Source organism: Pongo pygmaeus, chromosome 12 (assembly GCF_028885625.2).
Source record: "Pongo pygmaeus isolate AG05252 chromosome 12, NHGRI_mPonPyg2-v2.0_pri, whole genome shotgun sequence".
Lineage (NCBI taxonomy): Eukaryota > Metazoa > Chordata > Mammalia > Primates > Hominidae > Pongo > Pongo pygmaeus.
This window is the reverse complement of record NC_072385.2, coordinates 109,132,967-109,159,396: the sequence shown is the minus strand read 5'-3', so window position 1 is coordinate 109,159,396 and position 26,430 is coordinate 109,132,967. Positions and strand designations below refer to the sequence as shown.

Here is a 26,430-nt window from a genome sequence, read left to right as displayed (position 1 = left end):
AGGGCGGGGTCCTGAGCGCCGCCATGCTTTTGTACGGCAGGATCGCAAAGCACGCCGGGACCGGTTGGTTTGGTTTTGAAGACGTGGATGGCGGGAATTCTCGCTCCTGGCCTGGGTGAGCTAGAAGGGAGAAGGTAAGGGAAAGACCCATTGTCGGACCCGACCGTGGCCAGGGTGGCGGGCTGAAGGGCCTTCTTAAAACTCCTTCCGTGGCCGGGAAGCCCGCTGGACCAGAGTACCCGTGGCCTCGGGAGCGCGCCGGGGCCGCGGGATGGGCGCGGAGGTGGGCGTGGACTCTACTAGCTCGGACGCTGGGAGAGGGCGCGCGGCTCAGGAAAGCCATGACATTTGTGTCATCCGCGGCCCAGGGGTTGTGCCTGAGTGGTGTGTGCCCTGCCGTCTGGGTTTGAATGGGACTAGATGTGATGTGACTCTGTTGCCATTTTTCTTTTATCAGCAAGGACATTGAGGTCCCTATCACCGCTTGCCTAGACAACTTCATGGGAAGGCCCTTGGGAATCTGAGATGGAGCAGGCGAACCCTTTACGTCCAGATGGCGAGTCCAAAGGAGGTATTCAGAGGGTCGCCGCCTTCCCCTTCCTGCTGCTGCCCAAAGATGACCCGCAGGCTGAGAGAGCCCTTTTGACGTGGGACCTGGCCTGTTTGGGAGCAGAATGGTGAAAGGAACTAACATTGAAGACAAAGGGACTGGCAGCCAAGATTATTCCGCGGAGGAAAAATGGCTTCGTTTCTAGGCTCCCACCCCTTTTGAAACGGATAAGTTGCATCCGTCATATGCTCAGTGTTTATATTCTGAACTGCGGTTCTAGCCAGGGAGGTCCCTTTCCTCTCCCCGGATTTTTTGGGCCATGTATGCATTACTCCTGAGGGAAGGCCAGTGCAGGGCAGTGACTTCAGTGTTGGTTAGAACTGGTTTTGAGTCTTGGCTCTGCCATGATAAATATTGTGACCTTAGGCAAGTCACTTTATTATTCTCTGCCTCTGTTTCTTCATCTGGAAAATGGAGGTGAAAATAGCACTGTAGTTGTGGTTGTGGAAAAAGCATTTCTTTTGTGGTGGAAAAGTATTTAATTCAAACTTTTCAAGTGAAGCATTTAGCACATGTCTAATATATAGGAAATATTCAATGAAAGGCTCAATTCTTTACATACTTTGTGTCTTAAAGTGTAGGTGTTTAAAGAATGCTTTATTGTTAGAGTTGCTTAGAATTATGAGACTATTACTTTTACTTAGTCCTTAGTCAATCCTTTGGAAACTGAGATTTGCGTCTGAATTTCTGTCCAGGAGTAAGTTGCTTTCTTCTTTAGTGCCCAGTAATATTTGTGGACAGTTCTGGTTTTGTGTGACTTTATGTTCTGTGCTACTAATACTTTTTAGAACTTTGAAATACTTACTCAAGCCTGATGCCTAAATCCAAAGGGTTCTACGTTAGTACTTTGGGAAAGCTTGCCATAAAACCTAACTTAAAAAATTACAGTTTTAAAAAGAATTTCTGAGCGTGTCAGTGAATTTGGTGATCCTATTTTTCTCTGGGTCATCATTATCATTGATAACTGAGAAGTAACTATATTCAGCTTAAGATGACTTAAGCTGAGACTTTAGATAATAAAAGTATATGGGGTAAAATGTATTGTTACTTTAAGACTAAAAATAAGTGTGGTGACTTTATGTAGTGGAAACATGCTACACTCAGGAGTAACCTGTTCTCTAGTCCAGGCTAATTTTGTTTCTGTTAAAATAAGCAATGAAGTGGAAGTTTTGGATTATCAAGAGACTTAGACCAGTCTCCTTATTCTCTACCCAAAACAATATTTAAACATTTAGCTGTTAACCATACTGGTTTTATCCCTCTGCTTGTGTGATTTCAGCTTTTTGCTTTTTATTTGAATTCTCCCCACTCATTTGAGAAGGAAGGACATGGAATTTTAGTTGCAACCAGATGATTTATTCAAATAGGCGGGGATTTTGACCTTTTTTGGGACAAAGCTGACTGGCTAGGATGAGATGCCATCGTAACTTCCAAGGTAAAGCAGGCCCAGCAGATACACTCCCTCTTTTCTGTAGTAGCAACGCTAAACAACAACGCTAGCCCCTTGCTGTAGAGGGAATCAGGTCAGTAAAGAAGCTGGGCAGGTTTGAGAGCCTGAGAGGAGAGCTGTGTTGGAAGTGCCTAGAGAAGGAGCAGCATGATACTGTTTTGAACACCTACTTATCTCAGAAACTTTGGGAACATTGATATCTCCTGTTTTAGTAATATAGAATTTCCATAAAGTAGAATTTGGTGAGGCATCTCCTCTACCACCCTAAATTAATCTATGTGTGTGTGCTTTTCAGATTACCTCCTGGTTGGACATTAAATAATTTTTGTAAGCTTCGTGAGGACAGGGACTTCATTTTGCCACCATAGTATGAATAGGTTCCAGCACGGTCCTTGGTCCATGGTAGATTGTCAATACATAGTTGTTGGATAAATAAAGATTTGTGAATAAAGCAATTAATCACGTGCTAATTATTAGGACTAATTTATTTAATTAGAATTTTGGTTTCTCACGATTTTTATTGCAGTAATGTGGATTTTTCTGTGGACATGAGCCAAGTGAATGTAATCTCCAAGAGTGTCATGCCTGGTTGTCCGTGTTTTGGTAAATATTTCCAGAGTGTTTGGCTGGGTGCGGTGGCTCACACCTGTAATCCCAGCACTTTGGGCGGCCAAAGCGGGTGGATCACAAGGTCAGGAGATCAAGACCAGCCTGGCCAACATAGTGAAACCCCGTCTCTACTAAAAATACAAAAATTAGCCGGGCATGGTGGTGCGTGCCTGTAGTCCCAGCTAATCGGGAGGCTGAAGCAGGAGAATTGCTTGAACCTGGGAGGTGGAGGTTGCAGTGAGCTGAGATCGCGTCACTGCACTCCAGCTTGGGCAACAGAGTGAGATTTCGTCTCAAAAAAAAAAAAAAAAAACATTTCCAGAGTGTTTACCGTGTGTCAGACATTGTGCTGGGGTTAAGGGATCCATGGGTGAGCAGAAATGCACACGGTCCCTGATTTTGGAGCTTTAAGGTTCAGTGGGAAAGATAAGCAAATCAAATAATCACACTAATGAATATACAATTAAAACTATAGTGGCCGGGTGTGGTGGCTCACACCTGTAATCCTAGCACTTTGGGAAGCCGAGGTGGGAGGATCGCTTGAGCTCAGGCGTTTGAGACCAGCCAGGGAAACATAGTGAGACCCCATCTCTTTTATTTAAAAAACAAAAACAAAAAAACTATAGTATTGTCTCGGAAGGATCTTTGAGAGCTTATGCGCTGGCACCTGACCTTGTTCTGAAGGTGCTACAAAGGTTTCCCTGAGGAAATGCTGCTTGCATTGAGTGCTAATGAGCTAGAGTAGCTGCAGGTGAAGGTGGATAAGGGGCGGCTGTGGAAGAGCCTTTGGTGTGTGTGTTGGGGGTGGGGGGATCAGGTCAGTAAGGAAGCTGGGCGGGTTTGAGAGCCTGAGAGAGGCCTGTGTGGAAGTGCCTAGAGAAGGAGCAGCATGGTACTGATGAGGTAGATCCAGAGGCCAGTAGCCTCGTAGGCAGTGTGAAGTCATCGAAAGGCTTTAGCCAGCTGGATGACATGATCCAGTTTAGATTTTGAAATATGCCTTCAGTGTATGGGCCACCTAGGAAACTTGTAATAGGCCAGAAATGGTGGTAGCTTGAACTACAATGGTGGCATTGCAGATGGGGAAAATGGAAATATTTTAGAGATACTAGGAATGTATATTCAATAGGATCTGGTAACGGATTGGGACCGGGTCAGGGAGAAGGTGTAAGGAAGAAAGTACCTGGTTTACACAGCTATAGATGGATAATAGTTCCAGTCACTGAGAGGTTTGGAAGAGGAGATGATGAATTCAGTCTTGGACATGTTGATTGTCAGGTTCCTGTAAGTCTTCCAAGTAGTCACACTGAGAAGGCAGGTGGATATTCTGCTTTTTCAAGAAGCAGGAGAGAGGTATAAGCTAGAGATACATATTTGTGAGGCATCGACATGTATGGCCATTAAGGCTGTGGGTACTGATGAGATTTCTTCTGGAAAGAAGAGGTCTTAGGACTGAGCTCTGGAAAATTTCAGCATTTAATGGTCAAGGAGGAGAGTAGGAGCCTTCAAAGTAGAAAGTGGGGTCAGAGAGGTAAAATGTAAGTGTCACAAAAACAAGTTGTTTGTCTCTTGTTCATCACTGTGTTCCCAGTGCCTGAAATAGTACTTGGCACAAAATAGATGCTTAATAAACATCTGTTGAACAAGGCAAACCAAGAGGCTGGTATGCTAAGATTCAGAGGAAAAGAGGGTTTCGTGAAGGTGGTGATCCGTAGGAGCATATAGTGCTGGGAGGTGAGATAAGGGAGCTTGAAAAATGTCCTTTGGGTTCAGCAACATGGACATCACTGTTGATCTTAGAGTGGTTTTGTAAAATAATGGGAACAGAAGTGAGTTTCAAGTGGGTTGAGATATGAGTCACAGGCAAGGAAATAGAGGAAGTGAGTACAGGTTGAGCACTGAAAATCCAAAATCTGAAACACTCCAAAATCTGAAGCTTTTTGAGCACTGACATGATGGTCAAAGGAAATGCTTATTTCCAGTTTTGGATTTTCAGATAACGGAATGTTCAGCCAGTAGTGTAATGCAAATACTCCCAATTCCGAAATCTGAAACACCTCTAGTCCTAAAACTTTCTGATACTCAACTTGTGTGGACAACTCTTTTAAGTAGTTTTCCTGGAAAGGAAACGGGAGAAAAGGGAGATAGCTGAAGGGGGTTTGTGGGCAAGAATAGGCCTGTGAGTGTATGAAATTGTGTGTGTGTGTGTGTATATGAGTGTGTGTGTGTTTGAAGACAGTTGAGACGAGCGTGTGTGGAAGGGAAATGAACACAGCAGAGAAAAGGGTAACTGATTATCTAGGGTTTCTGAGAAAGCAAGAGGGGATAGGCCTCAATGAGTAAAATAGGATAATTCTGCATATAGTGCGTGTCTGTTTCTATTTGATCTCACACAATTTTTTTTTTTTTTTTTTGAGACGGAGCCTGTTGCCCAGGCTGGAGTGCAGTGGCATGATCTCGGCTCACTGCAAGCTTCGCCTCCTGGGTTCATGCCGTTCTCCTGCCTCAGCCTCCTGAGTAGCTGGGACTACAGGTGCCCGCCACCACGTCCAGCTAATTTTTTGTGTTTTTGGTAGAGATGGGGTTTCACCGTGTTAGCCAGGATGGTCTTGATGTCCTGACCTCATGATCCACCCGCCTCAGCCTCCCAAAGTGCTGGGATTACAGGCGTGAGCCACCGTACCTGGCCCGATCTCACATACTTTTTTTAATGGTTTTATTAACCATAAAAACCGTAAGAGGTTTCTAGTCTTAATTGGATAGGTGAATGAGATAAGTTTTTGGATTCTGTCCCAAGGCAAGGAGAGAAGATTAAGGTTTTCATGTATGTTTATCCGTATGAACCCTACAAAATAGTTGCTGGGTGTACTTAAGAAGCTCGATTAAATAAAGTCTGGGGGCTTCCTTTTTTTTTTTTTTTTTTTTTGAGACAGTCTTGCTCTGTCCCCTAGGCTGGAGTGCAATGGCACGATCTTGGCTCACTGCAACCTCCGCCTCCCGATTCAAACAATTCTCCTGCCTCAGCCTCCCGAGTAGCTGGGATTACAGGCACGTGCCACCACGCCCGGCTAATTTTTTGTATTTTTAGTAGAGATGGGGTTTTGCCATGTTGGCCAGGCTGGTCTCGAACTCCTGACCTCAGGTGATCCACCCGCCTCGGCCCCCCAGAGTGCTGAGATTACAAGTGTGAGCCACTGCCCTCAGCTGTGAGAGGGCTTCTCTCCAGCCTGTGGTAAAGCTAGAGAATCATCCTTTGCACACTAGAGATGTGGATTTGCGATAAACTGCAGACCTAGATAAGACACTGCTGCCTAATCAGCGTGTGATAGTTCATATCCTCTCCCGGGCTGTCTTTGAGGAGGATCCTGTTTTTTACATCACTCTCCAACCTAGGAGGTTGATGATCTTTGATTTCAATTGTTAGCTCCCCTGGTTTTATAAATTGACAGATATCTAACAATTCAGCTGGCCACAAAGTTCTGGTAAAAAAAAAAAAAGTCACCTGTTCTTCCCTGAGATGCTTCCTGTTGCCACAGTGAGAGATCCTCAGCTTCTTGTAAAATTCTCCTTTTACTCTCCTTAGGTGTTTTAGCTCACTTGGAAAGGCTAGAGACCCAAGTGAGCAGATCCCGTAAACAGTCTGAAGAGCTGCAGAGTGTGCAGGCCCAGGAAGGTGCTCTTGGAACCAAGATTCATAAACTAAGGCGTTTGCGAGATGAGCTGAGGGCTGCGGTGCGGCACCGGCGAGCCAGCGTGAGTAGAAGGGTGGTATCAGCAGTTCCTTTAGAGTATAATTAACAAACGTGATTTGGGAATTGGTGAATTGGCCATTTTTTATAATGTGTTTTACTTGTGATCTTACTGGATTGATTGCAGTCCTTGATCCCTCAAATGATCAAACCTGTAGAGTTTGGCCAGGCACGGTGGCTCATGCCTGTAATCCCAGCACTTTGAAAGGCGAGGCTGGCCTATCGCCTGTGGTCAGGCATTTGAGACCAGCCTGGCCAACATGACGAAACCCCATCTCTACTAGAAATACAAAAATTAGCCGGGCGTGGAGGCAGGCGCTTGTAATCCCAGCTACTCAGGAGGCTGAGGTTGCAGTGAGCTGAGATCGAGCCACTGCACTCCAGCCTGGGAAACAGGGCGAGACTCCATCTCAAAAAAACAAAAATCCGGTAGAGTTACAGTGAATATCACCTAACTTTTTTTTATTTTTTTATATTATACTTTTAAGTTTTAGGGTACATGTGTACAACGTGTAGGTTTGTTACATATGTATACATGTGCCATGTTGGTGTGCTGCACCCATTAACTCTTCGTTTAACATTAGGTATATCTCCTAATGCTATCCCTCCCCTCTCCCCCCACCCCACAACAGGCCCCGGTGTGTGATGTTCCCCTTCCTGTGTCCAGGTGTTCTCGTTGTTCAATTCCTACCTATGAGTGAGAACATGTGGTGTTTGGTTTTTTGTCCTTGCGATAGTTTGCTGAGAATGATGGTTTCCAGCTTCATCCATGTCCCTACAAAGGACATGAACTCATCATTTTTTATGGCTACATAGTATTCCATGGTGTATATGTGCCACATTTTCTTAATCCAGTCTATTCATTGTTGGACATTTGGGTTGGTTCCAAGTCTTTGCTATTGTGAATAGTGCTGCTATAAACATACGTGTGCATGTGTCTTTACAGCAGCATGATTTATAATCCTTTGGGTATATACCCAGTAATGGGATGGCTGGGTCGAATGGTATTTCTAGTTCTAGATCCCTGAGGAATCGCCACACCGACTTCCACAGTGGTTGAACTAGTTTACAGTCCCACCAACAGTGTAAAAGTGTTCCTGTTTCTCCACATCCTCTCCAGCATCTGCTGTTTCCTGACTTTTTAATGATCGCCATTCTAACTGATATGAGATGGCATCTCATTGTGGCTTTGATTTGCATTTCTCTGATGGCCAGTGATGATGAGCATTTTTTCATGTGTCTTTTGGCTGCATAAATGTCTTCTTTTGAGAAGTGTCTGTTCATATCCTTTGCCCACTTTTTTATGAGTTTGTTTTTTTCTTGTAAATTTGTTTGAGTTCATTGTAGATTCTGGATATTAGCCCTTTGTCAGATGAGTAGATTGCAAAAATTTTCTCCCATTCTGTAGGTTGCCTGTTCACTCTGATGGTAGTTTCTTTTGCTGTGCAGAAGCTCTTTAGTTTAATTAGATCCCATTTGTCAATTTTGGCTTTTGTTGCCATTGCTTTTGGTGTTTTAGACATGAAGTCCTTGCCCATGCCTATGTCCTGAATGGTATTGCCTAGGTTTTCTTCTAGGGTTTTTATGGTTTTAGGTCTAACATTTAAGTCTTTAATCCATCTTGAATTAATTTTTGTATAAGGTGTAAGGAAGGGATCCAGTTTCAGTTTTCTACATATGGCTAGCCAGTTTTCCCAGCACCATTTATTAAATAGGGAATCCTTTCCCCATTGCTTGTTTTTGTCAGGTTTGTCAAAGATCAGATAGCTGTAGATATGCAGCATTATTTCTGAGGGCTCTGTTCTGTTCCATTGGTCTATATCTCTGTTTTGGTACCAGTACCATGCTGTTTTAGTTACTGTAGCCTTGTAGTATAGTTTGAAGTCAGGTAGCGTGATGCCTCCAGCTTTGTTCTTTTGGCTTAGGATTGACGGGCTCTTTTTTGGTTCCATATGAACTTTAAAGTAGTTTTTTCCAATTCTGTGAAGAAAGTCATTGGTAGCTTGATGGGGATGGCATTGAATCCATAAATTACCTTGGGCAGTATGGCCATTTTCACGATATTGATTCTTCCTACCCATGAGCCTGGAATGTTCTTCCATTTGTTTGTATCCTCTTATTTCATTGAGCAGTGGTTTGTAGTTCTCCTTGAGGAGGTCCTTCACGTCCCTTGTAAGTTGGATTCCTAGGTATTTTATTCTCTTTGAAGCAGTTGTGAATGGGAGTTCACTCATGATTTGGCTCTCTGTTTGTCTGTTATTGGTGTATAAGAATGCTTGTGATTTTTGCACATTGATTTTGTATCCTGAGACTTTGCTGAAGTTGCCTATCAGCTTAAGGAGATTTTGGGCTGAGACAATGGGGTTTTCTAGATATACAATCATGTCATCTGCAAACAGGGACAATTTGACTTCCTCTTTTCCTAATTGAAAACCCTTTATTTCCTTCTCCTGCCTGATTGCCATGGCCAGAACCTCCAACACTATGTTGAATAGGAGTGGTGAGAGAGGGCATCCCTGTCTTGTGCCCATTTTCAAAGGGAATGCTTCCAGTTTTCTCCCATTCAGTATGATATTGACTGTGGGTTTGTCATAGATAGCTCTTATTATTTTGAGATACGTCCCATCAATACCTAATTTATTGAGAGTTTTTAGCATGAAGGGTTGTTGAATTTTGTCAAAGGCCTTTTCTGCATCTATTGAGATAATCATGTGGTTTTTATCGTTGGTTGTGTTTATATGCTGGATTACGTTTATTGATTTGCGTATGTTGAACCAGCGTTGCATCCCAGGGATGAAGCCCACTTGATCATGGTGGATAAGCTTTTTGATGTGCTGCTGGATCTGGGTTGCCAGTATTTTATTGAGGATTTTTGCATTGATGTTCATCAGGGATATTGGTCTAAAATTCTCTTTTTTTGTTGTGTCTCTGCCAGGCTTTGGTATCAGGATAATGCTGGCCTCATAAAATGAGTTAGGGAGGATTCCCTCTTTTTCTGTTGATTGGAATAGTTTCAGAAGGAATGGTACCAGCTCCTCCTTGTACCTCTGGTAGAATTTGGCTGTGAATCCATCTGGTCCTGGACTCTTTTTGGTTGGTAAGCTATTAATTATTGCCTCAATTTCAGAGCCTGTTATTGGTCTATTCAGAGATTCAACTTCTTCCTGGTTTAGTCTTGGGAGGGTGTATGTGTTGAGAAATTTATCCATTTCTTCTAGATCTTCTAGTTTATTTGTGTAGAGGTGTTTATAGTATTCTCTGATGGTAGTTTGTATTTCTGTGGGATTGGTGGTGATATCCCCTTTATCATTTTTTATTGTGTCTATTTGATTCTTCTCTCTTTTCTTTATTAGTCTTGCTAGCAGTCTATCAGTTTTGTTGATCTTTTCAAAAAACCAGCTCCTGGATTCATTGATTTTTTGAAGGGTTTTTTGTGTCTCTATTTCCTTCAGTTCTGCTCTGATCTTAGTTATTTCTTGCCTTCTGCTAGCTTTTGAATGTTTGCTCTTGCTTTTCTAGTTCTTTTAATTGTGATGTTAGGGCGTCAATTTTAGATCTTTCCTGCTTTCTCTTGTAGGCATTTAGTGCTATAAATTTCTGTCTACACACTGCTTTGAATGTGTCCCAGAGATTCTGGTAGTTGTGTCTTTGTTCTCGTTGGTTTCAAAGAACATCTTTATTTCTGCCTTCATTTTGTTATGTACCCAGTAGTCATTCAGGAGCAGGTTGTTCAGTTTCCATATGGTTGAGTGGTTTTGAGTGAGTTTCTTAATCCTGAGTTCTAGTTTGATTGCACTGTGGTCTGAGAGACAGTTTGTTATGATTTCTGTTCTTTTACATTTGCTGAGGAGTGCTTTACTTCCAACTATGGGGTCAATTTTGGAATAGGTGTGGTGCGGTGCTGAAAAGAATGTATATTCTGTTGATTTGGGGTGGAGAGTTCTGTAGATGTCTATTAGGTCCGCTTGGTGCAGAGCTGAGTTCAGTTCCTGGATATCCTTGTTAACTTTCTGTCTCATTGATCTGTCTAATGTTGACAGTGGGGTGTTAAAGTCTCCCATTATTATTGTGTGGGAGTCTAAGTCTCTTTGTAGGTCTCTAAGGACTTGCTTTATGAATCTGGGTGCTCCTGTATTGGGTGCATATATATTCAGGATAGTTAGCTCTTCTTGTTGAATTGATCCCTTTACCGTTATGTAATGGCCTTCTTTGTCTCTTTTGATCTTTGTTGGTTGAAAGTCTGTTTTATTAGAGACTAGGACTGCAACCCCTGCCTTTTTTTGTTTTCCATTTGCTTGGTAGATCTTCCTCCATCCCTTTATTTTGAGCCTATATGTGTCTCTGCACGTGAGATGGGTTTCCTGAATACAGCACACTGATGGGTCTTGACTCTTTATCCAATTTGCCAGTCTGTGTCTTTTAATTGGAGCATTTAGTCCATTTACATTTAAGGTTAATATTGTTATGTGTGAATTTGATCCTGTCATTATGATGTTATCTGGTTATTTTGCTCGTTAGTTAATGCAGTTTCTTCCTAGCCTTGATGGTCTTTACAGTTTGGCATGTTTTTGCAGTGGCTGGTACTGGTTGTTCCTTTCCATGTTTAGTGCTTCCTTCAGGAGCTCTTTTAGGGCAGGCCTGGTGGTGACAAAATCTCTCAACATTTGCTTGTCTGTAAAGGATTTTATTTCTCCTTCACTTGTGAAGCTTAGTTTGGCTGGATATGAAATTCTGGGTAGAAAACTCTTTTCTTTAAGAATGTTGAACATTGGCCCCCATTCTCTTCTGGCTTGTAGAGTTTCTGCCGAGAGCTCAGCTGTTAGTGTGATGGGCTTCCCTTTGTGGGTAACCCGACCTTTCTCTCTGGCTGCCCTTAACATTTTTTCCTTCATTTCAACTTTGGTGAATCTGACAATTATGTGTCTTGGAGTTGCTCTTCTCAAGGAGTATCTTTGTGGCGTTCTCTGTATTTTCTGAATTTGAATGTTGGCCTGCCTTGCTAGATTGGGGAAGTTCTCCTGGATAATATCCTGCAGAGTGTTTTCCAACTTGGTTCCATTCTCCCCGTCACTTTCAGGTACACCAATCAGCCGTAGATTTGGTCTTTTCACATAGTCCCATATTTCTTGGAGGCTTTGTTCATTTCTTTTTATTCTTTTTTCTCTAAATTTCTCTTCTCGCTTCATTTCATTCATTTCATCTTCTATTACTGATACCCTTTCTTCCAGTTGATCAAATCAGCTACTGAGGCTTGTGCGTTCGTCACGTAGTTCTCGTGCCTTGGTTTTCGGCTCCATCAGGTCCTTTAAGGACTTCTCTGCATTGGTTATTCTAGTTAGCCATTCGTCTAATTTTTTTTCAAGGTTTTTAACTTCTTTGCCATGGGTTCGAACTTCCTCCTTTAGCTCAGAGTAGTTTGATCGTCTGAAGCCTTCTTCTCTCAACTCGTCAAAGTCATTCTCTGTCCACCTTTGTTCCGTTGCTGGTGAGGAGCTGCGTTCCTTTGGAGGAGGGGAGGCGCTTTGATTTTTAGAGTTTCCAGTTTTTCTGCTCTGTTTTTTTCCCATCTTTGTGGTTTTATCTACCTTCGATCTTTGATGATAGTGATGTACAGATGGGGCTTTGGTGTGAATGTCCTGTTTGTTAGTTTTCCAGGACCCTCAGCTGCAGGTCTGTTGGATTTTGCTGGAGGTCCACTCCAGACCCTGTTTGCCTGGCTATCAGCAGCAGAGGCTGCAGAACAGCGGATATTGGTGAACCGCAAATGTTGCTGCCTGATCGTTCCTCTGGAAGTTTTGTCTCAGAGGAGTACCCGGCCGTGTGAGGTGTCAGTCTGCTGCTGTTGGGGGGTGCCTCCCAGTTAGGCTACTCAGGGGTCAGGGACCCACTTGAGGAGGCAGTCTGTCTGTTCTCAGATCTCCACCTGCGTGCTGGGAGAACCACTACTCTCTTCAGAGCTGTCAGACAGGGACATTTAAGACTGCAGAGTTTTCTGCTGCCTTTTGTTTGGCTATGCCCTGCCCCCGGAGGTAGAGTCTACAGAGGCAGGCAGGCCTCCTTGAGCTGCGGTGGGCTCCACCCAGTTCGAGCTTCCAGGCTGCTTTGTTTACCTACTCAAGCCTCCGCAGTGGTGGGCGCCTCTCCCCCAGCCTTGCTGCCACCTTGCAGTTTGATCTCAGCCTGTTGTGCTAGCAATGAGTGAGGCTCCGTGGGCATAGGACCCTCCGAGCCAGGCGTGGGATATAATCTCCTGGTGTGCTGTTTGCTAAGACCGTTGGAAAAGCGCAGTATTAGGGTGGGAGTGACCCGATTTTCCAGGTGCCATGTGTCACCCCTTTCTTTGACTAGAAAAGGGAATTCCCTGACCCCTTGTGCTTCCCGGGTGAGGCGATGCCTCGCCCTGTTTCGGCTCACACTCGGTGTGCTGCATCCACTGTCCTGCACCCATGGTCCGACACTCCCCAGTGAGATGAACCCGGTACCTCAGTTGGAAATGCAGAAATCACCCGTCTTCTGTGTCGCTCACGCTGGGAGCTGTAGACTGGGGCTGTTCCTTTTCGGCCATCTTGGCTCCACCCCCTCACCTAACATTTGTCAGGCACTACTGGTAAGCCAGGCAAGTTCTTCCTGACAGGTTCTTAACCTGCCCTGAGAAACACCTAAGTTTGTTACCTCAATCATATATGTATTGGGTATATGCCTGGTAGAATTGCTGGGTCATAGGATATGCATATTAGGTTTAGTAAATACTGCCAGTTTTTGAAAGTGATTGTACTAGTTTTACATTCCCAGCAATAGTTGTATAAGATTTCCATTGTTTTGCATTTTTACCAATACTTGAAGTGGCCTGTCTTGAGTTGTTGATACTTTTGTCATTAGTGACATCTGTCACCCGGACTCAACCTCCTAGGGAGCTTGACCCTTCCCTTTTTTCAGTTTTCTCTCTAGCCTAGGTTCAGTCAGCAAGACCTATCAGATTTTTCTTTTATATTGCCTTTGTCCTTCCTCCACTGCCACAGCTTAAATATTAGCCATATGTGGAGTAAATATCAGGTGATTTGGATACCAGGATTATGACAGTAGTCTGCCATTTGGTGCATCTTCTGGTATTTCTGCTTTTCCAATAAATCCTGCACAGCCAAGAAAATGCTTCATGAAACACCGCACCATTGCTCTGCTCAAAAGCCGTCAACAACCCTTCATTGCCCGTGGGATATCAGCCTTCCTCCCCCTCTTCCTTTTCCACCTATACCTCTCTTCCTTCCTCCCTTCTTCCCTTCTTTTTTTTAAAATTAAAGTGTAATATATATGAAGTGCACTATGACAGAGATTAAAGTATAGAGCATTACCAGTACCCCAGAAGCCTCCAGTTTGCCTCTTCCTAGTCATTTCTCTTAAGGTACCCACTATTCTGATTTCTGTCACCATACATAGGTTTTACCTGATTTTGAACTTTATATAAATGTTAAAAAGTACAAACTTATGTCTGGCTTCTTTTGCTGAATGTTCTGACTGTGAGATTCACCTATACTCTGCTTATAGTGCTTATTTTTTTATTGCTGTCTAGCAGTTCTATTTTATGAGTATACTATATTTATTTACCATTCTACTGTGATGGTATTTAGGTCATTGGGGTTATTTTACTTTGGGACAATTATGAATGTTGCCGCTGTTAACATTTTTTGTGTTTCTGTCGTTTGGTATAAAAATATACACTTATATATTGGGTATATGACTAGTAGAATTGTTGGTTCATAGGATATGCATGTTAGGTTTAATAAATTCTGGCAGTTTTTGAAAGTGATTGTACCAGTTTTACATTCCCAGCCATAGTGTTAAAGATTTCCATTGTCTTGCATTTTTACCAATACTTGCTATTGTCAGTTTTAAAAATTTGTCATTCTGGTAGGAGTGTAATAATATCTCATTTTGGATTGAATTTGCATTTGCTTCATAGCCAGTGATGGTGAATCCCTGTATTGAACATTTGAAAATCTTCTGTTGCGAAGTGTGCTTTATTCAAGGTTTTTGTGAAATTTTTTTAGGTTGTCCATCTATTAAATTGTAGAAATCTTTACATATTTTGAATGAGTTCTTTGTTGGGGATCTGTATTAGAGTCTTCCTTAGACTGTGGCTTGTCTTTTCACTCTCTAATGGTGTCTTGTGATGAAAATCTTTGTTTTAATGAAGTTTGATTTAGGAATTAAACTTTATTCTTAGTGCCCTTGTTTCTTGTTTAATAGATCTTTGTCTAACTTAAGATCATGCTGATCTTTTCCTGGTATTTTCTATTTTTTTTTTTAATTTTTTTGTTTTTGAGACAGAGTCTCACTTTGTTGCCCAGGCTGGAGTGCAGTGGCACGATCTGGCACCCTCTGCCTCCTGGATTCAAGAGATTCTTCTGCCTCAGCCTCCCAAGTAGCTGGGGTTACAGGCATGCGCCCAGCTAATTTTTGTATTTTTAGTAGAGACGGGGTTTCACCATGTTGGCCAGGCTAGTCTTGAACACCTGACCTCAGGTGATCCACCCACCTCAGCCTCCCAAAGTGCTGGGATTACAGGCGTGAGCCGCCGCGCCTGGCAGGGTGGCTCTTTTATTTCTAGTTTGCGAAGAGTTTTAATCATGATATTATGATACTAAATTTTCTCAAATATTTTTACTGCATATATTAAGGGAATCATATGTTTTCTCCCTTATTTTATTAATTTGTGATATATATTGATAGCTGTTTAAATGATAAATTGCCCTCACATTCATAGTAAGCCTAATTTGGTTTGATGTATCATCTTTTTAATATAATGCTAAATCTGACTTGCTCATATAAGAACTTTTGCATCTAAATTCATGAGAGAGATTGCCCTATGATTTTTTTGTAGTAACTTTGTCAGGTTTTGGCATCAAGTTTTGTGTTGCTCTCAGAAAGCAGGTTGAGACATTTTCCTTTTTTGAGACATTTTCCTTTTTTTTTTTTTCTATTCTTTGAAAGACTTTATATAAGATTGGTGTTATTTTTTCTTACGTTTTGATAAGGAATTCCCCGGTGAAGCTCTTTGGGCCTTCTCTGTGGGAAGGTTTTAATTTCCGATCCAATTTCTTTGATCAGCATAAGCTGTTCAGATTTCCTGTTTCTTCTTGGGTCACTTTTGGTATGTTGCATTTTGCAGTTTGTTCATTTTATGTAAACTCTCACATTTAAAGTTTGAAATTTTTTTTAAAACAACCTACGGTCTTGTGACTAGGATGGATCAGTGATGTTGTCTCATTTTTTATTCTGATATTGGTCATTTGTGCTTGCTCTCACTCCATTTGTGTCTCCTCGATCAGTCTTGGTGTGTTTTATCACCTTTGTGCCTTTTTTCAAAGAACCAGCTTTTGGCTTTGCTGATTTTTCTCTCATTCATTTGTTTTGTATTTTCATTGATTTCTGCTCATTATTATTTCCTTCCATTACTCTCTGAATTTTAGTTGTTCCTTTAGCTTCTTGAGATGAATACTTATTGATATCTTTGAGTCTTCTTTTCTCTTAAATACATTTAAAGTTAAAAATTTTACTTCTAACCACAGGTTTAAATGTGTCCCACAAGTTTTTCTTTTTCTTTTTTTTGTTTGTATTTTTTTCTTTTGTTTTTGTTTTCTGTATTGTTTTTTTCCTTTTATACCCCACAAGTTTTGATATATTTTCATTATCATTTCAGTTCAAATATTGTTAATTTCCATTGTGTTATCTTCTTTGTCCCATGGGTTTGTTTTATAAGTGAACTAATTAATTTCCAAAAATTTGGGTATTTGTTTTTTTTTTTTAAGTTACTAATTTATAGCTTAATTCCATATGGTCAGAGAAAATGACTCAGCATGTGGTCAGTTTTTGTAAATATTCCATGTGCATTAAATGTGGATTTTGCATTTGTTGGCTCTTATATTCTATATATATCAAATAGGCCTAGCGTGTTCATCATGTTGTTTAAATATCTTACATCCTTAGCTGGGTGTGGTGGCACATGCCTATAATCCCAGCTACTTGGGAGGCTGAGGCAGGAGAATCACTTGAACCTGGGAGGCGGAGGTTGCAGTGAGCTGAGTCCATGTCATTCCACTCTAGCCTGGGCAACAGAGTGAAACTCTGTCTCAAAAAAAAAAACAAAAACTTACATCCTTATTGATTTACTTGTCTGCTGGTTTTATTACTGAAATAGATTTTTAAAAATCTCCCACTGTGATTGTAGAGACAGGGTTTCACCATGTTGGCCAGGCTGGTCTCGAACTCCTGACCTTAGATGATCCACCCGCCTTGGCCTCCCAAAGTGCTGGGATTACAGGCGTGAGCCACAGCGCCTGGCCTCTGTATATTTTTTCATACACAATACTCATCATTGAATTAAAAAAAAAAAACTACAGGCATACCAGGAAAGAGAAACAGACGACTGAAAGCCAAGAGGAAAAAGAAGACAACAGAACGGATGCCACAGGATTCAGCTATTTGAATGATAGGGCATGGCCATTAAAACAGGCTAAAAGATGGAAACTCAGACCAAAGAGCTAGAATCTAGAAAGAAAAGAACCAGATGGAAATCTTAGAACCAAAAAAATACAGTAACTCAAATTAGAATTTTAATAGATTTAAAAGCCAACTAGACAAATAAGATCTTACGTGGAGTGGAAAATAGGCATATTTTCATATCCAGATTAAAGTACAGATAAAAAAATAAGATGAGAGAGAGAGAAAGAAAAGAAGGAAAGAAAAATATATGGGTTCTGAGTATGTTGGAAGGAAGGAAGGGAAGGAAGGAAGGAAGGAAAAAGAAAAAGAAAGAAAGAAAAATACATGGGTTCTGAGTATGTTACCTTTCTCCAGAGGAAATTTTAGTGTTTTTCTAGCAAGTAGGTAGTGTATGGGCACGTCACCTTTATTCAGTTGAGGTGGTCTATTTCCGGTTTCCCTTACTCTTAGGGCATAGCTTTTTTTAGGACCTTCAATTGGAAGTTTGGGAGTGTGTTGGAGATGGGTCTATTAAGGCTCCTCTTCCCTGGCAGGCCCCGAAATCCACATTTTGTTCTAGCAAAATCTCTGCTTGGCTTTTTCCCCTTTAGCAGCTTCTTTCCCTTTGGTTTCTCAGTCCCCAGTCACACCTGTGCAGTTTAGGAATTAACAAATGCCGGGAGGGCAGATTGCAAGCAGAACATTGAGTTCCCTTTTCTATGGGATCTTGGCCCGTAGAAAGTCTGCTTTGATACCATTAATGTCCAGTGTTTGTTCCGGATGAGACTGCTGCAGTCTAGTTTACGCCTTTCTGTGTGGCCCAGTGTGCCTTGCATATGAATAAGGAAATGCTCTGAGGCCAGAGGCTGCAGGGAAGCCAGCTGACTTCAGAGCATTTGTCAGTACTCTCCAATCCTGGCTGTTTGGATCCTTCTGGGATGCCTTCAAACCATTTGCTCTCTTTGCTTGCTTGTTTCTTTTTGGTATTTTATCCAGCTTGCATTGTTGTTCTCAGAGGGCGGGTCAGCCTGGTACCTTCTGCTGGGCCATAGCTAGCAGCGTAAGCCTTGGAACCCTGGCACTTGAAACCCCACACTGTCCAAGCCCAACTTACCCAGCCTTGCCTCTTCACAGCCACCTGTTTTGTCCACCCTGTGCTTAGCCTAGACTTTCCACACAACCTTTTCTTGGTACTCTCTCAGTCCTCTCCATTCCCATCAAAATTCGAATTGTTCTTCAGACCTGTACAATCTCCACTTCTGATTCCTGGCATTGTGACCCATGAGATTCTTCCTCTGCAGTGAATTCATAAAAATAACTGACCAGCCACTGTAGTATTTCTTGATGTATTATATCATGTGCCCTGCATTTAGCTTTCATCCAGTTGGGTGAGGACGGGGACGTTGTGGTGTACCCCTTTGTACCTAGATTGATTTGCTGCATATCTTGCAGGTGAAAGCATGTATTACCAATGTAGAACCCAACCAAACAGTGGAGATCAATGAGCAGGAAGCACTGGAAGAGAAATTGGGAAATGTGAAAGCCATTCTGCAGGCATATCATTTTACAGGTTTTGTTTGTTTTTTTAACCTAATTTAGTCTGGGTCTGCCTCTAGTGAGTTAGTTTTCTAGATGTGTTATCAGTCCTGGACTTATTTCATAATTTATAGTATTTTACACCCTCTGCCCTCATCACACACAGACACACACACACACACACACGCACACACACACACACACACACAGCTGACATGCTATTTGTAGACCTATCTTCACCTACAAGATTGACTGGCCCCTTTGTACAGCAGCTGAGTTGGTGGCTGGCTTATTCCATTCATTTTAACAATTCGTCATGTGCCAGACCCTGTACTAGAACTGCCTTTACTGCTGGCTTGTTTTATGCTACTAGTGAAATAGTTTGAACTTTTCAAGTCTCCGTTTCCCCATAAATAGGGATTTATTCTCCCATCTATGCCACAAGATAATTGTGGGAAGAACTGGAGACTGTGACAAATTATTTCACACTCAGAAATAAAGAATAGCTATAAATTAAATTTTTGGCCTTGCTCACACCTGTAATCCCATCACTTTGGGAGGCTGAGGCAGGATTACTTGAGTCCAGGAGTTCGAGACCAGCCTGGGCCACATAGCAAGACCTCATCTCTTCTAAAAATGTAAAAATGAGCCAGGTGAGGTGGCATGTGCTTGTGGTCCCAGCTATTCGGGAGGCTGAGATGGGAGGATCGCTTAAGCCCAGGAAGTTGAGGTTGCAGTGAGCTGAGATTGTGCCACTGCACTCCAGCCTGGGTGACAGAGCGAAACCCTATCTCAAAAAAAAAAAAAAAAAAGAAAAATTTCTCAGTAGTCTGGCATTTAGACATTTAGGGTGTGTTTTCGTTTTGCCATGCTTCCATGGTTTTAACAGCTCAGTCTCCAAGTGAGCCGGGGCCAAGGGGAGGAGTGAGCCTGTGATCCTCATTGAGCAAACATTTGTGTACAAAGTGTACACATTCTAGGCATTGTGGAAGCTACTGGAGGCACAGATGAGTAACACATCACCTTGGCCTACTGTCTATTGAGGTGTCTTCTTGTTTGCCTCAGGCCTCAGTGGTAAACTGACCAGCCGAGGAGTTTGCGTCTGCATCAATACTGCTTTTGAGGGGAACCTATTGGATTCCTATTTTGTGGACCTTGTCATACAGAAACCACTCCGGATACATCACCATTCAGTCCCAGTCTTCATTCCTCTGGAAGAGATAGCTGCAAAATATTTACAGACCAACATCCAGCACTTCCTGTTCAGTCTCTGCGAGTACCTGAATGCTTACTCTGGGAGGAAGTACCAGGCAGACCGGCTTCAGGTATCTCTCTGGGATGTTATATGCCTCATCTGTGGGCCCAAGATCAACTTAAAAGGGGAAAAGGGGGATGTTTTTTGTACTTTCAGTGTTTCCTAACTCTGAGTTAGAAGTTTGACCATTACCTTTCCGATGCTTGTTTCTTATTTATATAAAAGCACTATCCCACCCTCTTTTCTTTTGAAACTCTGGATGGCATTGAAGCTTGGGTACTGGTTAAAGGATTATGCACCCCTGAATGGTGGTCTTCAAGCTTTTATCGTAAGATTGTACAGAGTGCAGTTGCTATACCTTTGATCCATCAAGGATTTATGGCGTGCCTACTACGTACTATACTGAGTGCCTTGCTGAACCTTGGGTATAGATCTCATCAGAGAAGAAGGGTTTCTGCATTGCCATGGAAGAATGCTGTCCATCTTCCCCTAAACTCTAGCCTACCTTTTTGGGTTGCAGTTGAGCTAAGGTTGGGTGAAAAAAGTAGATAGGAAATTAATGCAAATAGGTTGTAAGTGCCTCCTACAAGCTTAGCATTTCCCCCTCTATGGATTTGGAGTAACTCTGAAGCTCTCAGTTATAGGTTTAACTTAAATTGAAATGTGGAGGCAGTCATGAAGCATCTTAGCCGTGTAACGTCAGTGATGATTTTGCAGAAACAGTCTTTTGCGAAGCTGTACCCCTGGCCATTTAGGCCTGTAGGCCTTTCCAGGCTGCCACTGACTCTCAGTTGCCTTACACATCTTTTTCATTAGTCCTTTTTTCAGACCTTTTTCTATCCCTCATTTATTTCTTTGAAATGTAATTGATGGGCCTCTTTTTGGTTGACATAATTGAAGGGTCAGTAAACACCACCTTTGGAACTGCAGTCATCCTCTACTTCGTTTTGTTCCTCACCCCTCTTAGAGTGACTTTGCAGCCCTCCTGACTGGGCCCTTGCAGAGAAACCCACTGTGTAACTTGCTGTCATTTACTTACAAACTGGATCCAGGGGGTCAGTCCTTCCCGTTCTGTGCTAGATTGCTGTATAAGGACCTCACAGCAACTCTTCCCACTGACGTCACCGTGACATGTCAAGGTAAGAAGGGTGCCTCAGTACAGAAATTCTCATATCCCAGTTTATGTGAGTGAAACAGGGAAAATAGGTAGAATCCATGAAGTAGACCTCTTGAGACACTTTCTCTGTTTATATACTATACATTACTCAGACCAGTAAGATAGAACATTCTTGTTTCTACCAATCTTTTCCTTCCTCTTTGTAAATGGTAAACATGATTGTTCCCATTTTCCCTCCTCCTTTGCCCACCCACCTCTGCCAGCGTTCTTGCAGCCTATGATTTGTTTTCACTGGGGGCCCTGCTTCAGGAAAGACACCTAATGATAAGGCTGAGTCATGGGTCAGTTATGGTGGATGGAGCCAGAAGACTCATTTCACTATGAAGACAAATGGACATGACACGTCAGCACACACTTACTCCTCCCTATGGAGCAGTCTCTAAATGGAAATTCTTCCAGACTGGCTGAGAGAGATTTTTTGGTGAACCTGTTTCAGTTAAATGTGACGTGGGCAATAATGAAAAATTGGGTGAAATGTTTTTAGGAGGCAGAAATTTTGAAGCTGGTGTGAAGACCCCAGATTTCACACCATCGGTCTTTGATTTCTCTGGGCAGTCGGATTCAAGTCCCCAGTCTCTAGATTGCATTGGTCCTTAAAATAAGGGGCAATAAGGGGCAGCCTTAGTCCAGACCAAAAAAAAAAAAAAAAAAAGCTGTGTGGGTCCAGAATATCAGTGATCCAGGCTCCGATTTCCCTGGCTGCACTGAATGAGATTGATGGAATCTTTCTTTTTAGGAGTGGAAGCATTATCCACTTCGTGGGAGGAACAACGAGCATCTCATGAAACTCTGTTCTGTACGAAGCCCTTGCATCAAGTGTTTGCCTCATTTGCAAGAAAAGGAGAAAAGTTGGATATGAGTCTGGTCTCCTAATAGATCGTTTTTACTGCACTGGGAGCACATCAGAGGTAAGTAACCAGTACTGAAGATAGTACCAGGTGGGTGGGGCCCACCTTTCTGATGAAAACAGACACCTAGCTACCTTTTCATCTGGATGGAAGAGGAGGTTTGAGTATAGACACTGGCATTTTTGAACAATTCCCATGATCGCCTGGTCACTTCTTAAAATGCTCAAGATGTTTTTTAAAGGTATTAGTTGATCATACATTTTAGTTGAAGATCATTTGTGGGGCAATAAAAGCCATTTTTTGAAAAAGGTGTATCACTCAAGAAGTACTTATGGAAAAATATCAAATTATTGAGGGCATTAAGTTCTGGGAAAGACCAGGCAATTAAGTTGTCACAGTAACTGCTACTAATTTAATGCCAGGAATAGAGACACCAAAAATCCTAAAATTTTCAGAAAGGGCTCTCCCAGAAATGTAGCACTCCACTCAAACTGCAATAGCTTGATTCTGTTGAGAAACACTGATATAAATAAATGGAAAAATAACCCACATTCACTAATGAAGATAATAAGGAAGACCCAATTTTTTTAAAAAAAAGGAAAGTATTTTTAGCTTTTATGGAAGCTTTAAGTAATTTTTCCTCATTTTCCTGTTTGAAACTTTTGAAAAGGAAGTTCTTCAGTGTTTGGTTAGGCTCAGTGTATTCTAGGCCACTGCTTTTTAAGTATGGTGTGAGAAAGCAGTAGGATAAAATAATCAGGGTTCCATGTGTCTCATATTTTGTTTCCTAAAACAGTTTAGTAGAGCTCTGAATGTACTAAGAAGTCCCCTCTGAAAAAGCAGTTAGAAATCTGCCCTAAACTCAGGGGGCCTCAGGCGCCCCCCGGGTCTTCCCTCTCCTGCAGGGTCTCTGGTTAGTGTCCTGATTTGCCGTAACCATGGGCCTCTGATCTGCTGGCACCTCTGGTTCCTTGGTGTGTGGGTCACAGATATGAAAACCTGTGTCTGGCTGACCAGGTTCTCCTGTAGCCCTCCCTTGCCCAGGCACAGATAGGAGTCAGGAGTCGTGACTGGCCCAAGGGCACGTTCAGACTTAACCCTGCAATGGCCACATCCTAGACCTCATGGTAATGAAGTAGCCTCCATGTGGGAGAGCTCTGGGAACAGTGCAGGGGACTAAAGCCAGCTTGGAGTACCCTTTAGAAGAAAGTTTAAGAATAAAAGAGACAGGGCCAGGCAGCATTCCTGGGGTACAGCGAGCCATGATGAGACCTTCAAGCTCTTGCCTTCCAGGCCTGTGGTGGGGACCAGTGGCATGAATCAGCAAAGTACCAGCACTCCTCAGATAAGTGATATTAACAGAATTTCCACAATCACTTTCAAGTTGAATAAAGCTTTTAATAAAACAGTCTTGTTCTTTATCAATACCTGTAAATTCTCTCTTAAAGCAGTAGCAAAGGCGACTAGCAAGAGCTCAAAAGGCAAGGCAATATCGGAAAGTGTATTTAACAGAAGATTAAAAATATAAATGTAGAAGATCTGTTTATATATTTTTCTTTCAGAAATAAATCCCCCCTCCCCTGCCAGGTGAAAGGAAATATTGCACTTTCTGTTCTCATGACTAAGGGGACAGGAGTTCCAGAAGAACCTTTCAAGATGATCAGGAACACCAGGATGAGGGCCATCTCACCTCACTCGGACCACATGGAGACTTCCCCTTTAGAATGGGCGCAAAACATTTGCCAGCCACGTCTTGCCCCACTGAGCCCTGTCTGAAGCGGAGCTTCCCTGCCTGTGCTCCCTCCACAGTCCTGGAAAGCCCAGCAGCAAAGGCAGCTTCGTCCCAGCTCTGCCACCCTCCTGCTCACTGTGCTCCCTCCACAGTCCCGGAAAGCCCAGCGGCAAAGGCAGCTTCGTCCCAGCTCTGCCACCCTCCTGCTCACAGTGGTCAGGGCCCCTCAGGGGCAAGGACAGCAGGGATTGGAACGAGGGCTCTGGAAGGACTGTTCAGCCCTATGCCTAAGACCCCTATGCTGGGGACGCTACAGGCACACAGAGGAATAGCAGGGCCACCCTCAGAGCTCACACATCCACGAACAAATGAAGGCTGAGGAGATTTCTAAACCTAAAGTCCATAAGTGTGCACTTCAGTCCAGGAAGGTTGGGACTTCCTTCAGTTTCAAAAAATAAATTCTCCCTTCCGGTTTGGACTGTTGCAGACTCGAGGCCATTCAGGAGTTGTCCACCACCTGGTGGGGCAGTGTGACAGAGGGGCCATTGGGGAAGGCAGCTGGCTTATCCCGCCCCTTCAAGAAGAAGGTCAGCAGCTCCCCCTTCCCCTTCACAAAGATGGGGCCTCGCCTCACAAAGCGGAAGCCGTACTCTCGGAGGATGACTTGGGTTTCTTCTACCACCTGTAGAGGGAGGGGTGGGGAGCAAGAACGTGGCGTTACAGGGGGAGCCTAGACTGAGGGCAGGTGGGGGCTTTGGGTGGTTGGAGCTGAGCACTGATCCATGGGGTCCCAAGCAGTACAGGGCCCTCCCCAAACCTCCCAGGGCCAAGCTCTTCCACCCATGGTGAGCAGTGGGTGGGCAGGAGAACCCTGGAGTGACTGGCTGGGGGCCTCCTCTCATCCAGAGACTTCTCTCCTAGGATGGCCATGGTCGCCTGGGTGGCAGCACTGTTGCCTGGAAACTGCCACTGCCTGCTCTTCTGTCCCTTTGCCCTTTCATGGAGCTTTTCTGCCAGACCCCGCTGAGACAGATCACAAGGTATCAGAGGGTTCATACCCAGAGGCAGGCCATACGCATCCAGAACTTCAGCCCAGATTTTGTGGATGGGTGGAAGTGTTTCTCCCTGAGCTGAGGCTAGCTACTGCAGAGACTCCTTTCCACTGGCCCCATGCCTCTGCCCGCGGACTCACTGTTCGGGGCCAGGGGCCAGGGGCCAGTGTGGGAGGCAGGGCGCGTGGGAAAGCACTGTCCGGTTTTGTTCCCATGCCCTGAGTCTGAGCACGTGCCGGCTCTGCCCCTGGACATACCTGAATGTTGCCCATGACCCCCGTGGACTCCATCCTGCTGGCTACATTGACTGTATTGCCCCAGATGTCGTAGTGTGGTTTCCGGGCTCCGATGACCCCAGCCAGAACCCCGCCTTTGTTCATGCCTAGGGTGGAGGCATGAAGTTCAGTACAGCCACAGGCCAAACCTTGTTATGGGCCTCAGAAGCCAACTCCTCCAGACCTGTACCACAAAGCTCCTAATTATGTAACACATCATTGTCCTCATTCATCTTGGCTGTATGCTACTGGAGGGTGGAAATCACATCTCCTGTTTATCCGTGTGCTTGGCAAGTGTCAGCCGCCACCCCCCACATATGCAGATTTACTCGGCATGGTAGTGGCCAGCTTCTAACACACCTGGTATTTCAAGTCTCCTGGGACCTCACTCAGGAATGAGACCCCCCTCAGTAGAAACAGCAGGTGATCTTAACTCTTTTCAAAGAGCAGGCCGGTTGGGAAGCCATGCCCTCAGCAGGCACAGTAACCCCTCTGGAAATGGATCACAAACTCACTTCTCAGCCAGGCAGGCCAGGCTTCTGTTGTAACAGTAGGCACAGTATAGTCTGACCATCACATCAGCTGGGTTTTTGGTTTAGTCATCTAGAGTCGTCTGGACTAAAGGTCTTTCAGGTCCCCTTGCCCTGTGAGTGCGTGAACCTCCCCACCCAAATGCCTCAGTTGTCCTGAGCCTCATATCTCTCCTGCTGGTGGGCCGGGCCCCTGCGTGGGAAGGGAGCCTGCCGCTGGACAGGCCAGCTGGGGGCACTCACCTATGCGCAGCATGAAGTTATTGAAGGACTGGTTGTTGATGTTGGTGAGCGTATCCTTCATGGCCAGCGCGAAGTCGGCCAGGTCAGCCAGGTGCTGCCAGCGCTCTCTCTCGGACTTGTCCTCCTGTGCCAGGGGACCGTGGAGAAAGTGTCAGGGGCCGCGCACCGCAGCAGCCTCCTCTGCTGCCTTCCCTGGCGGTGTTCTGGGGGTGGATTCCCTACACCTAGATGTTCAAGGCCTTAATCCCTTCCTCCCACAAAGGAGTCGCAGCCACGCTAGCTCTGACTTGCCACTGTGACAAAGTTCACGTAGCAGGTCTAGGCAAAGACTGGGCAATGGGGTAGAGGAGATGGACCCGTGAGTCTGACCGCGAGGCGGGCCCCTTCACCTGGGCTGGGCCTGGTCCTTAGGTTTTGTCAAGTTGTCCTTGTTTGGATCCCTTAACTAGATGATAAGCACTGGAGGGCGATGACCTGCCTTGGACGTGTTTCTTTAACCTCGTCCATACGATAGTGAGGGCTGTGGGATGGTTGTAGAGGTAAAACAGGATGATGATGTTTTAAGACCAGAGTTTGGGACCAGGGCCCCTACACCTCATTTTCTCTCCTGGTAGCTGAACACAGGTCTAAATTAGCTTAACAAAAGAACAGGCTGCCGTCAGCCAGAGTTCTGAAGGCCACGCTTTTAAGTTTCCCTTGTTAACAGTTGCTCTCCAGTTCCTATGAAAGGACAGAGCCTTAGGGGGCCTGGCCGCAGAACACAACCATCTTAGGCCTGAGCTGTGAACAGCAGGGGGTTGTGTGTCTGTTCTATTTGTCTGCTTGCCGAACTTTCTCAATAAACCCTGTTTCTTATTTATATTTATGTGGTGCTGGTGGTGTGTG

The 26,430-nt window shown here is 43.9% G+C and overlaps 2 protein-coding genes across 13 annotated transcripts in view; one reads left to right on the top strand and one right to left on the bottom strand.

Annotated features, from left to right (window-relative positions):
* The first annotated feature begins 10 nt into the window (after positions 1-10).
* Positions 11-26,406, top strand: CENPO (centromere protein O). 5 transcript variants are annotated; one of them, XM_063648891.1, is made up of 9 exons: positions 149-571; positions 1,890-2,045; positions 2,587-2,663; positions 6,253-6,422; positions 18,350-18,467; positions 19,499-19,758; positions 20,656-20,827; positions 21,602-21,773; positions 23,276-26,406. In XM_063648891.1, exons 3-8 carry the CDS (start codon positions 2,609-2,611, stop codon positions 21,736-21,738), a joined length of 912 nt encoding a protein of 303 aa, XP_063504961.1. In that variant the 5' UTR covers positions 149-571; positions 1,890-2,045; positions 2,587-2,608; the 3' UTR covers positions 21,739-21,773; positions 23,276-26,406. The 5 variants fall into 5 exon arrangements, with proteins under 5 accessions (XP_054331198.1, XP_054331199.1, XP_063504961.1 ...); XM_054475223.2 differs by lacking the exons at positions 1,890-2,045; positions 2,587-2,663 and adding an exon at positions 11-134 and having other exon boundaries at positions 458-571; XM_054475224.2 differs by lacking the exons at positions 1,890-2,045; positions 2,587-2,663 and adding an exon at positions 13-115 and having other exon boundaries at positions 458-571.
* ADCY3 (adenylate cyclase 3) overlaps positions 23,091-26,430 on the bottom strand; it is a 102,537-nt gene continuing 99,197 nt past the window's right edge. For 5 of the 8 annotated variants that reach the window (XM_054475217.2, XM_063648888.1, XM_054475218.2 and 2 more), the window contains 2 exons: positions 25,546-25,669; positions 24,533-24,879 (listed from right to left, as the gene is read on the bottom strand). In XM_054475217.2, the coding sequence (XP_054331192.1) occupies positions 24,533-24,879; positions 25,546-25,669 (471 nt within the window). Of the gene's footprint in view, positions 24,128-24,532; positions 24,880-25,545; positions 25,670-26,430 lie in introns of those variants that run through there. The other 3 variants (XM_054475219.2, XM_054475220.2, XM_063648890.1) reach the window with 1 other exon arrangement.

Bases quoted from the DNA above. Each gene is read 5' to 3' on its own strand.
- CENPO (XM_063648892.1), top strand. From the start codon at position 2,609: ATGAGCCAAGTGAATGTAATCTCCAAGAGTGTCATGCCTGGTTGTCCG. The intron at 2,664-6,252 runs GTAAATATTTCC...TACTCTCCTTAG, and splicing joins GCCTGGTTGTCCGTGTTTTG to GTGTTTTAGCTCACTTGGAA. The intron at 20,828-21,601 runs GTAAGAAGGGTG...CTTTCTTTTTAG, and splicing joins CGTCACCGTGACATGTCAAG to GAGTGGAAGCATTATCCACT.